At 41.6% G+C, this 12,938-nt stretch overlaps 1 protein-coding gene across 1 annotated transcript; it reads right to left on the reverse strand.

The window, feature by feature from the left end:
* Positions 1-1,032: 1,032 nt before the first annotated feature.
* Positions 1,033-4,748, reverse strand: LOC107092275 (leucine-rich repeat-containing protein 17-like). The gene is made up of 2 exons (XM_015386644.1): positions 4,623-4,748; positions 1,033-2,217 (listed from the first exon to the last, which is right to left on the reverse strand). Exon 2 carries the CDS (start codon positions 2,199-2,201, stop codon positions 1,134-1,136), a length of 1,068 nt encoding a protein of 355 aa, XP_015242130.1. The 5' UTR covers positions 2,202-2,217; positions 4,623-4,748; the 3' UTR covers positions 1,033-1,133.
* Between the last annotated feature and the right edge of the window lie 8,190 nt (positions 4,749-12,938).

Here is a 12,938-nt window from a genome sequence, read left to right on the forward strand (position 1 = left end):
CTGTAACTGGAGCGTGTAACAAAAGTAATTTCCCTCTGGGATTATTAAAGTATTTCTGATTCTGATAATCAGAGTTGTAAGAAAAAAATCTGAATCCTGTGATTAAAGTCAGAATTCTAAGAAAAAAATCTGAATCCTGTGATTAAAGTCAGAATTCTAAGAAAAAATCAGAATTCTGAGATTAAAGTCCAAATTCTGCAAAGAAAGTCAGAATTCTGGGATTAACATCAGAATTTTAAGGAAAAAAAATCAGAATTCTGAGATTAAAGTCAGAATTCTTACACTTCCCCCCATATTAAACTGAAATAATATTTAAAAATGAGTTAACCCTTTTATCCTATTCCATACATTTCAGTCTCAGTAGGTCGGCAGCTGTTTTGTTTCTAGTCTGAGGTTAGATAGAGAACAAAGAACAGCACAAAGAAAATCAAGCAACTCAGCAGACAGGTCAGGGAGAATAGCAGAGACCTTTGAGCGGTGTGAGGTTCTAAAACCATAATGTTAAAAAACAAAAACATTTGACTCCAAAACATGGTGTTGGCAGTATCATGCTGTTAGGATGCTACTCTGCATGGGCAGAGAAGCTGATCAGAACTGACTGGAAGGTGGATGGAGTGAAATCAGGGTCAACCCTGAAAGAAAACTTGCTAGAAAGTTTAGAAGCAGGAACATGATCATTAGCATGAAGCTAACACTGGTTAATGTGACAGAAGGGCCTAGTTAAAGTACAGGCTTACATCCTATAGAGAAACTTTGGCAAGAATTGAAAACCATTTTTCAGAGATGCTCTAAATGCAACCCGAGGAAGCTGAGCTTTTTTAAGAGAAGAATTGAAAACAATTTCCGCCTAAATGTGAGAATAGAGATGAACTCTAAAAATGCTTCAGGCTGGCAATGCAGGGTCTATAAAATTTAAAAAGCACACAACCTTTGACCTTTAGGCTGGTCCGTCACAAAATACACAGCTGTTTGTGGCTGGTGATCAAATTCAAAAGAGTTCAAGGTGCATGAATACTGTTAAAAGTCACTTCATGTAAAAATGTATATTTTCTTGCAAAAAACAGAAAAAAAACAGCCTTAACAGTCAGCAAGGCTCCAGGTTGATTACAGGGCATCACAATAAACCCCATGCTTCAGAAATCCGAATCTTCCGAGAATTCCCTCTGCTGTGTCCAGTGCAGCGCCTTTCTCCTCTTCTTCTTCTTCCTCTCGCCCATAAGCATGGCGGCCAGCACGGTTATCACCACGGTGATGGTGATGATGAGCACGGTGACCGTCTCCGCGATGCACAGCTCGCTGTCCACCTCCATCAGCCGATGGTTGTGAAGGACTGGCGGCGCCCAACACGTCAGGTTGTAGTAGTCGTCCAAGAAGAGCTTCTGGATGCTGCGCAGCTTCCGGAAAACTCTCTGCAGCTCGCAGTCGCAGTTCCACGGATTGCCCTGCAGCAGGATGTGGGTGCTGTAGGTGTGGATGCTCAGGAACGTTTTGAAGCAGACTGTGGAAAACTGGTTGTCTGCTAAGTTCAGTAAGGTCACGCTGGTGAGAGGGTTGAACACGGCGGACTCCATCTGGTGGATCTGGTTCCCGGCGAGGTTGAGGACCTCCAGGGAGCGCAGCATAGAGAAGGTCCCGCTCGTTAAAGATCTCAGCTGGTTGTCCTGCAGGTGGAGCTGCCGCAGGCTGCTCATGGAGGCAAACGACCTCACCTGGATAGTCTGGATGCTGTTGTTAGACAGGTTTAACCTCTGCAGGCCGTCCAGGTGCAGGAAACAGCGGCTGTCCAGGCTGGTCAGCTGGTTGTGGGACAGCTGCAGCTCCCGGAGGAAGGCCAAACCGACTGAGAATCCCTCAGTGAGGGCGGAGATCCGGTTCCAGCTCAGGTCCAGCTTCTGCAGGAAATCCATCTGAGAGAAGCCAGCGTCTTCCACCGTGCTGATGTTGTTGTTCTGCAGCAGCAGCACCCTCAGCTTACGGTTGCTGTGGAAGACGTGTTTGGGGACGACGGAGATAAGGTTGTCTGACAGGTCGAGGAGTTCAGTGGAGGGGGGGGCTCGGACGGGAAGCCGGGTGAGGTGAGCCCGCGAGCAGATGGTGAACTTCAGGTCTCCACGGCAATCGCAGCCTGGCTCGCACGCCTTGCTGGAAGACCTGCAGGACGACTCGATGACCAGCAGGAGAACCAACATGAACTCCCTCATGACTCCAACCAGATCTCTGAAAACAGAAACTCAAGATTAGGGCGGAGACCAGAAACCTAAATCAATTTTATATTCAATTCAACTGTTAACTGACCAATATAAAATCATCAAAAACACCTGAAAAAAAAACTAATAAAACCATTAAACGGTGGACAGTAGAGATGGAACGGTTTATGAAAACCGTCCGAACCGTTCGGTTCGACTGTCTCGGTTCGGTTCGCGTGTGTTGTGTTCGGTTCATGCGCTGCTCCTTTTTCTCATAGGCGAAGCATTTACACTCCAGGTGTAAACGCTGGAGGTGGCGGTACAGCGACCAAAGCCAACCACCAGTAGTAAACAAGAAGAAGAAGAAGAAGTGAAGCAGCGTAGCCGGGTGTAGCAGAAAAAAATCAGTTGTTGTGGAGAATTGTGTGGGTATGGCGAGTGGGAAAGAACAGGAGTTGGAAGACGCGCCAGCAGCACTTTATAGGTCTGCTGTATGGGACCGCTTTGCTTTTAGAGTGACCTACGATGACGGCGGGAAGAAAGTTGGGGATAAAAGTCCAACAGTGTGCAAGCATTGTGCAACACGTATTGTTAATGCTAACAGCAACATGACCAACATGTCAGGCTAACAATCAACATATACCGAACCGAACCGAAAACCGTGACCACGAAACCGGATTTTGTGAACCGTTCCACCCCTAGTGGACAGTAGCCTTATTGTGGCAGTTTGAGGCGGAAAGCATCACATACGTTCTGACTTAATGGGGGATGATTGGACTTTTATGGTTCAGATTAGTGTTGCCCCGACGCCATTTTTTGGCCCTGATACCAATACCCAATACCTGGCTGTACCAGGTATCTGAGAGATACCTGGTGTGTTTCTTGGACGGGGCTGCAAATCGGCCTCAGCAGATGGCCGCTCACACTGAGCCTGGTTCTGCTGGAGGGTTCTTTCTGTTAAAAGTGAGTTTTTCCTCTCCACTGTCGCTAAAAGCATGCTTAGTGTGAGGGATTGCATTCGAGTCAGAGACGATGCAATCAACTGGTTTTCCTTAGATAGAAAACTTTGAATCAATCTGACTGGATGATCTGGTGAACTGTAAAGTGCCTTGAGATGATGTGTTTTGAATTGGCGCTATAGAAATAAATTGAATTAAAGTGAATCAAGGTTTGTGTGGCACCCTGACTGAGTTCTTTTATCTATTTTTACTCCTCAAACTCAGCTGCAGTAGTAGACTAACAGGTTATACACGACCTTTAGAATGACGTGTGGAAAATTAGTGTTGATTTCAAGCTATTCCAACCAAAATGATCAGATTATAAAAGAAAAATATCCAGGGGGTAACCAAAGCAGGTATCAAAGCGCCATTTAGGAAAACTCAAAGCCGAATCAACTGGAAAACAGAAACTGCACAAAAAAGTGAAATCAGGACTCAGTGTTTTTGAACGATTTGTAAAGGAGTTAGCTAAAGAAAAAGAGCCTTAACAATAATCATCTATAACTTGCAAACATCTAAAAATCATTGTTCCACTGGGTTTAAGGCAAGCAGGACTGGATAAAACTTGGCTTAATCTGCATTGTTCAAAGAGATTAAAGTGGAATGTTTGTTTGGAGCCATAATCACCTGATAAAAACAAACCAGTTTTACTCCATCGGTGATGGAAGGAGCGTTTAAAGCCCCATTCAACTTTTCATCTAAATACAGGACTTTTCTGAACCCTAAATGTTAATGTATAGTTTGAAAGTATGCAGGTTTGCAGACGATAACCTGATTTCTATTGAAGATCATCTATTTGTAAACTTAATTAAAGAACTTTTAAACATGTCTGCATGAAAAGCAGATAAACTCGGAGAACAAGCCAGCAAACTGTCTGGATCTTAATCCAACTGCTGGTGGAAAATAATTCACCGGAACCAATTTAGTTTTCAGCTGCAGTATGAGGATATCTGAATGATTAATCATTACTTATTGTTTTATACCAGATGATGTTTAAATGTTGAATATTTTACTTCACCAACAGGAAAACTTTGTGAATTCAGTGAAGTCAGATACGCTGTTGATGCAACAGACTTAGCCAATAAAGATGATTCTGCAAGAATCTGGTTTCCTTTTTCTGCTGTAAACGAGTCAGTTATTAAGAGAAGGAAGATCAGCTTGAATAATCTCCATTAGTGCGATCCTCCCAGCTTCACTCCGTCATTTTCACTTAGTTATGAGTTAAACAGTAATGAATCAGTAGGAAAGAACAGAAAAAGAGGACATCAGTGATTAGAAAATATTACTTTTATAGGTGAAAGATTTCTGGAAAGTGAAAAAAAGACATTTAATTTAGATGTAATTCTTACAAATCTAATATAGTTAACACCCAAATACTAAACAGCATTGCTCTCCAAGTTTTATTCCTCATAACAATAATACAATAATGAGGTCTTACCAGCAGCTGCTCCCAGTGCATCAGTCTGCCTGCAAACAGTCATCACTATCCGTGCTGCAGCAGGTGGAGACTGGACATGATAGGAGCGGGGAGGGCGACTTGTCACGGCCCGTAGGACCCGACGAGAGATGCAACAATGGCAGAGGAACGGAAAAGAGGAGGGAGAGCTTGTCAATTATTTACCAGCAGGGCAGCCTGAGCTCCAGGCATGATGTGGGAGGGGGTTAGGAGAGGGGGGAGCTTTAAGAGATTGAGGGCAAAGTGGGACACTGGAGCTGAGAATTAAAAGCTCGGAGCTGATTTGATTGATTCCAGGCGCGGGTGTGTTTATATCCTGCTTTATTTCTTTTTTAAGATTATTTACGCTTAGTTCTAGAAAGGTCAACAGTAGAGAAGTTGTGATCTAAAAGAAAAGGGTCTCAAACTTTCAATGATTTTTCAATTATTTATTTTTTTTATTATTATATGGAGAAAAAGTGACTAAAATGAGTGTTTAAAATGCTTTTAGAAAGCCTTAGTAAATAATAAAAGTGCATGTTAATATAAAGAGCATTCCTGGTTAAAGTTGCTTCCATGTGGTTCAGAAAACTGTTAAAGTTTTTTTATTATTGCTTTGAATTTGTGCACAATTTTAAGTTTTATTTCAGACATACAAACTATAGATTGGCTTCTCTAAGTCTAATTGGTATTTAGACACAACTATCAAAAAACAGAAATTATTTTAAGTACCTTCCTGCTGAATTTAACGGTTCAAAGTCAAACTGTAATTTCAGGAATGCCAACAACTCCTCCTTGAGGTGCACCACTGGGAACATCCCCACATTGAAGTGAGGTAGAAATGTAAAAACATCACAACCAAGTCTGGGTTTCTGAAAACTAAACGACTAAAAAACATTAAAGGCTGAACTGGTGTCTAGAGTAACAATACATGAGCCGCCTCTTCTATAGTTCCCATGAATAATGCAGTCTCTGTACAATCATCAGCTCATCAGATGGACTGGAGGTTGTTCAACAGGTGAACAAAGGAAGTAGAGTTGATGCCTTTAAGTATTTGACTAAAACCAGAAGGATCCTTAGCAACAGAGCAGAATGGTGAAGATAAACTCAGATAAACTGAAAGGCTTTCCCACAGAGTAAATTACATCCCATCACATCTGTTGCAGAATGATATCATTACGTAGCGACTCTCAGCTGATTCGATTAAATGGAAAGCTACCCTCTGGCCCTTCTCCTGACACTTCTGGCTTAGATGAAACGGACAGATTTCAGCTGCAGTTTCTTAATCCTGCAACATTAGAAGCAGTAAAAGAGGTCAGAGTGCCGGTGCAATAAGCCGAAAACAGCCAGGGATGGAGAAGAAAATCAAATGTCTAGGAATAAGCCTTTTTGATTAAATGCTGGTAAGTTAGAGTCTATCTAGCCCATATCTACTGACACCTTTAAACAGAAAGGGATGCGTACTTAATGAGGCAACCTGGTGCTGCTCTCTGCCGCTGCCATGAGAGCCCTGGATGCTTAATGGGCCGGAACGTGTGGAGAAATGGCGCTCAGTTAAGACCGGCTCTAAGGATTGAACCAAAGAAAACCGTGTTGGAGTTGACATTTCAACTCATTCCACCTAAATAAATGGACAAAGATGGTGGAAGGAGGACTTCAACATCAGACAGGCAAAGGTGTACCTAGGTACTTTATTGTTGGTTTCATTACACCTGTGTTGAACCTATGTAGCTAGGGCTCTATACACAGCCCATTCAGATGAACACAAACCTCCCACAGGACAGAAGAAAACCCATGGGGCATCTAAGATGAAGATCTAACAGTTGGCCTGTTGGGACACTTCTTCACCTTTTCAACTAAATCTCCGTCACACTATACCACAGGGGTGATATCATTGGTCCAAGCTGACCTAATGCCAAGTATACTGATGGATTAAGCTCGGACTGAAGACATATTTGTGAACAGCCCACGTCTAGCACAAAATCCTAAAACCAACCCTTTCTGTAACAAAGAAACACTGATAGCTTCCCTTCCAGGACACCACCCAGTGAATAAACAATTGGGTATTGCTGTTTGGACCCTTTGGCAAATGCCACTTCTTTTCAATCTATCAAACAATATCCAAGTGCATCAAACTTCCACCGTTCTATTGTCATTACACTGTCACAAGTACAGAGCAACGAAATTAAATATATAAATTTAACCCATCCGCTTGGGGAGGAGTGGGCTGCCATTGCTCCGGTTATCCTGATCTATCTCTATAGTTATGCTGCTATAGGCTTAGACTGCTGGAGGACATAGGGACCCCTATTTTTTCATCATTCTGCTTCATTCTATCTCTATTCTCCCACTCTGCAGAATCTGTAAGTTCAATATCTAACTTTATGCTCTTTCTGCTTTTTCTCATAGTAGCTTCGCCTCGTCTGTTCCTGATTGGCTGTGATGCCATCCTGGTGAGAAATATCAGCTGTGCTGCTGTTTTTCCAGTGTAGTCATGTGTGGGGTTAAGGGTCTTGCTCAGGGACCCACAGTGGCAGTCTGTGGGAGTGAGGCTTGAACTCAGAACCTCTGGATTCCAAGAGCAATGCCCTAACGACTATGTCGCCATTCCCCGCCAACTCAACCCAAAATGGTTGATTTTCCCAGAAACTAGGACACCATGAAGCTGGACCACCCTACAGAGGTAGTGTCTCTATCTGGGGGTTGATTTTTTGTGTTGGAGCTCAGGTTAGACCTCTGGCATTTGATCATATGTACCCATGGGGAGAAAAACTGATGGATACCTAACTATTTAATATGTTAAAAACAAATATAGAAACCAATACATTTTATAATTGCAGTTTTTTTACTAACCAGCAGGAGGCGACAGCTGATTTAGAACTAGGTTGGCCATGGTTTCATTGTTGGCAGCTGAGTCAGTTCATGTAATGGATGAAACTGATGCTCTGTGTTTCATCCATTCAGACAACAGGCCTACTGTAGAGTTTCCCCTCATGGGTATAAGGTGTCTGGAGGGGGGGTCAGTTTCACTGTGCATCTGCCTTGACCTAAACTACAGTGATGCACCTTAATGGACCCTGACAGCTGCTTTAGTTACCTTCAACATGGTGGAAAATTCTGATATTACATTAGAAAGAATAGAAAATCCCTTTATTGTCCCATAATGGGGTAATTTGGGGGAAAATATTAATTTATTACTTGTATCAACACCACTGGTGTAATAACAATTTGAGCAGCAGATGTGTCCAGATGAGGCAGATCATAGCAGATCAGCAGAATCAAGGTAGGATGCCGTTACTGAAGCACATGAAAGCTGCTCCAGACTCAACGAAGACACTAATCCCTGCAAGACAGGATTACTTTCTACTTCTGCTCAGATTATCAGAAAACTGGGAGATCCTATGCGCTGTGTTGAGCCCACATTAATGAGGGAGTTTATTAGGGATTAATTACACAGGATAAATTCTGCAGGATACATCCATCAGGTCATTTTTGGTGTAGTTTAGATTTTTCCTTTTCCTGTCATTCTTGAAGACCTTCTAGATCCAGATATTCTGCTGTTCAAGGGTTCAAAATGATAAAACACTCGACCAATAATCATACGACTGGAACAAATGGAACAAACTACACCCTGTTTTAGGAGGACAAATGTTGGTTTAAGCTTGTAGATGATTGATGGAGCTTAGCCAGCAAACATGTCCAGGTACTGGGCTGTGGCTGGTATCTAATGGGCTCTAAGCACAACTCCACTACCTCCTGAACTTAAGGCAGCTCTTTGTTTCCTGTCTTTCATTACTAGATGAACTGATTATCCAGGTATGTCTGGTCCTGGTTAATGAGGTCAGACACACCTGGATTAATCAGTTCATCAAGTAGAAAGAATTCAGTTTCTTTTAAAAATGATTTTTTTTATGGATTATTGGGTAGAGTTTGTGTCTGTAGTAATCTAGGAGTCTTCTTTGTAATTAAAGATAAAGAATAGGTGCTTAAACCATTAAAACAATATTAAGTAAGGGCCTCATGAAAATCTGGTCTGACCTCAGTGATTTATTTGGAAAATGTGCTTGTTTACGTTTATCTACCTTTTGGCTTGTTTTGATCACTAAACTGAAACGGTTTCTGCACCCATTAGCCCCGCCCCCCTCAGTGAAATCAACTATTTCGACACCAGTTATAAAAATTGATTCATTTGAATAAATATTGTGGCATCTTTGTTTCAGTTGAACATTATTTTGTCATTTTTATATTTTGGTTGGATTAAGCTGAACACATTTTTGACTAAGACCTGCTAAACACCACATTTGTATGAAATATAAACTTTTAGAGCGGAGGTCTTCAAAAGGGGGTCCGCTGAGTTATTGCATGGGGGTCGCAAAAATTTTGGTTGATTACACTTTTTTTTATATGCCCCCCTGCAATTTTTTCCACTACTTGAAATGATTAAATCCCTGCAGAAAAGTCTGAATTTAAACTGCAGTATACAAAGCTGCCCAGCAGGGGGCAACAAAGACCGCTAGAAAACAAGAGGTAACTGTCAAATGAAGTCAAAATTAGGAAATATTTTACAATATTTATACGGTTTTAGCATCTTGATTAGGTTATAGATTCTCCATCCTTTTAAAAAAGGTGTTTTTTTTATTCGTCAAAACTTTCTTTGTAAACACTCCAGTTACCAGAGGCAGACCAGTAATTTCACTGGGAGGACAGGAGCATCCCCTCAGCTGCCAATCATCCCAGCATCTGTCCACCAAAATAAGCTGGGATCTGTTCACAAACCCACCGCTGACCAACAGGACCCCATCAAGCCGCCTCAGCATCACAGACCTGGGAGTGATACCCTGATGTGTGTGAAAACAGGAGGCAGCAGCACTGATGGCTGTGTACAGGCGTCTGTGGATCCGTCCTGGCAGCTGAGGTGGAGAGGTGTGGAAATCTCAGAGTGGGTGGGAACAGATTGTCTCTGCCGCTGTCAGGCTCCTCAATCAGAGCATCGTACAGGAAACAAGGAGCCAAAACACATCTGTCATTAGAAGAGCTATAGATAACATGTCAGAACTGCTTTCTAAAGAGGGAAATATTTAGCTGCAATTTGATTTCATCTTAAAGAGTCTTAAAAAGTAAAAAAATATATATATTTTATTCTTTTTGTCTCCTTAAATGTTAAAAGTCAGAACAAAATATGAGGGAAAAATGGTCCATTAGCTGGTTCCATATTAAAGAAACTTAAAACGGCTTAAATAAGCTCCGCTCTGCATGAAAACAAAAACTCTAATATCCTAAACTCACAAATAGACTCACCAGAACCATTAAATATGTGTTTCCAACCTGCTGATCCAATGTGTTGGAGACCCTTTAACAAAGAAAAGCTCTAGAGCTGCAACAGAGGTATCGTCAGCAGAGAGAAGAAGAAGAGGCTTCTGGAAAACCTGAATCACTTTCAAATTCCTCTGCATCCAATTAGAGCTGAAGATTCCAGATTGCATCCTGACGTTGCTTTGTTTGCCTGAAGAGGAACAGAGAAAGTGTAGCAGTGCAGATAAAGGCACAACTAAAGAAATACTTTTGGAGTCTTAGGACAATTGAATATTTTGAAAACGCCATAGTATATTCATGAAAAGTTGAGTGAAAGGAAAAAGTTTAGTGTGAGAGGATTTTCAAGCAGATATTAACCCAGAATAAGGAGGAGCTTTAAAAGGAGTGGATAGAGGCTGGACTCAGAGCATCAAGTCACTGGCGTTTTATATGGGCTCAGTCTGGTCCAATGTACTCTTTAAAGAAGTTGGATTTAATTTGGGAATGATGAGGGCGTACCATGTCCTCTGCTGGTCCTGGTCCACTGGGTTCTAAGCTCCACAGAGCATCTCACCCGTCTTCTTGTAAATCCTGATTTCATTTTCCAGCAGGATTGGTTCCGAAGGTACCAAAAGGTGGTTCAGTGACCATTGTGCAACAGTGCATGATCGACCAAACCCTGACAGAGGATCAATGGATCACCATAAAGAGGACGATGAGAACATCCAGAACCAACAAAGCAGGTGACCTAAAGGCTGCTAGCAAAGAAACCGGTTTCTATTGGACAAGCGAAGAACCACAGGCTGATCTCCTCCATGCCACGCCACATTCATGCAGCAACTGAGCTGCATGAATGCATGGATAGACATAAAACGTAATGAACAGAAGCCAATGGTTTCTGTTTGAAATATATTGTCTTTGATGTCATTTTCTAAGGGATGAATTCTGAGGGGTTTTATTTTATGTAAACCAGAAAAATCTAAATAATAAAAAAATAAGGACAGGAAATACTTCCTCTGGCACTTGGTAATCAATTGAATTTTAATACAAGAACATCCTGAATAAAATAAAAGCCCTTTGAAATAAATACATTCACTTTTGCAAAATAACAACCTGTTCGAATAAAGCCTCGCCAAGTAAATCAGATGGACTGGAGAAAATAAAAGCTTTCTACAATAAACTAATAAAAGTAGAATTATGCCTTCAAATTAAAGGTTTTCTGAAACCAATGGGTTTGGCCTGAGAAAGTAAAAGCCCTTTTAAAAACATCTATTGACTCTTGCAAAATAAAAGCCTTTTAGATCTGACATAATAAAAGCCTTGCCAGGTAAATCAGTTGGACCCAAGAAAATAAAAGCGTTCTACAATAAACTAATAAAGTGGAAATATACCTTCAAATTAAAGATTTTCTCAAACAAATGGCTTTGGCCTGAGAAAATAAAAGCTCTTTGAAATAAATATATTCACTCTTGCAAAATAAAAGCCTTTTAGATCTGAGAACATAAAAGCCCTGCCAAGTAAATCAGTTTGACCAGAGAAAATAAAAGCTTTCTACAATAAACTAATAAAAGTGGAATTATGCCTTCAAATTAAAGATTTTCTGAAAAAATGGCTTTGGCCTGAGAAAGTAAAAACTCTTTGAAATAAATATATTCAACATAAAAGCCCTGCCAAGTAAATCAGTTTGACCAGAGAAAATAAAAGCTTTCTACAATAAACTAATAAAAGTGGAATTATTCCTTGTAATTAAAGGTTTACGGAAACCAATGGGTTTGGCCTGAGAAAGTAAAAGCCCGTTGAAATACATCTATTCACCCTTGCAAAATAAAAGCCCTACCAAGTAAATCTAATGGACCAGAGAAAATGAAAGCTTTTTAAATTAAACTAATAATAGTGGAATTATGCCTTGAAATAAAGGTTTTCTGAAACAAACAGTTTTGTCCCGAGAAAATAAAAGCCTCTTTGAATAAATAAAACAGTCCATCTTTCATATAGTCACTGTGTCACTAGAGGATCCATAATAAACTGGTTTCCCTGGTGAGTCTCCAGTGAATCGGATCACACTTGTCCACAGTGTGATGATGGCAGAGACGCCTGAGTGGGTGTGAACCCATTTATGTGAATAACCATCATCGCTGCTGTCATAAACTCCATCATCTTCATCATGGACTCTGCTCAGATCTACTGGGTCACTCCCATTTAATGGGTTTAAAATTCCAGATAAAATGCTTTCAAACTAGGGAGGAACGCAGATTTTTACCCAAATACAGATTTTAATGGGTGGAAAGGAGGAAGTAGCTTCTACTTCACATGTTGTTGTGAGGTCCTACCACTGAAGGAATTTTAATCTCCAGTCGATAAAGAAAACACCTCCAGGGAAACTGGGAGGAGAAGTGTGTATGTGCTGGGGAGGGACTGGTTCTGGAGACTCACACAGCGTCTCCAGTGGTCCCTGCTTGTCACTGTGGATCCATCATAGCAACAGTAGGGAGGCTGTGACCTCCAGACCAGCGCTCCTTCCCCCATCCTCCTAGCTTTTCTTTTTCTGAACCCTCGTCAGGTTTTGCATTTAGGTCAAGGTTGTGTTTCTGCTCCCCACCAGAGACGTCTCTCACTCTCTCTCACACACACACCCCTGAAAATACACTCTGTGTTTTCTGCAGCCAAGCGTGAGATCGGCCCCTGAGACGGGAGGGTTTTTATGTCAGCCAGAGCTTCCAGGAGCCTCTGCAAACCTGTGAATAATTCAGCATCATCATGTCAGAGTCAGCACAACAAACAGAAGAACCAAGGCACACAAACACAAAAGCACATTAAAGCGTTATGCTTCATCACCTGTTGGTCACATGGAGGCTCTCTGTGAGCTCCAGCTGCTCAGGCTGAGAGGAATCAGAAACCTTCTGCTGACGTAGGAGTCGGTGTGATGAAGTGTGTCAGAGAGAGAGTCAGCTCACGGTTCTATGGGGGCGGCTTTGAGTCGTCAGGCAAACAGGCGATCCGTGATGTGACCTGAGCGCCACGCTGAGG

The sequence above is a fragment of the Cyprinodon variegatus genome, unplaced genomic scaffold, assembly GCF_000732505.1.
Source record: "Cyprinodon variegatus isolate N-32 unplaced genomic scaffold, C_variegatus-1.0 Scaffold373, whole genome shotgun sequence".
Classification (NCBI taxonomy): Eukaryota; Metazoa; Chordata; class Actinopteri; order Cyprinodontiformes; family Cyprinodontidae; genus Cyprinodon; species Cyprinodon variegatus.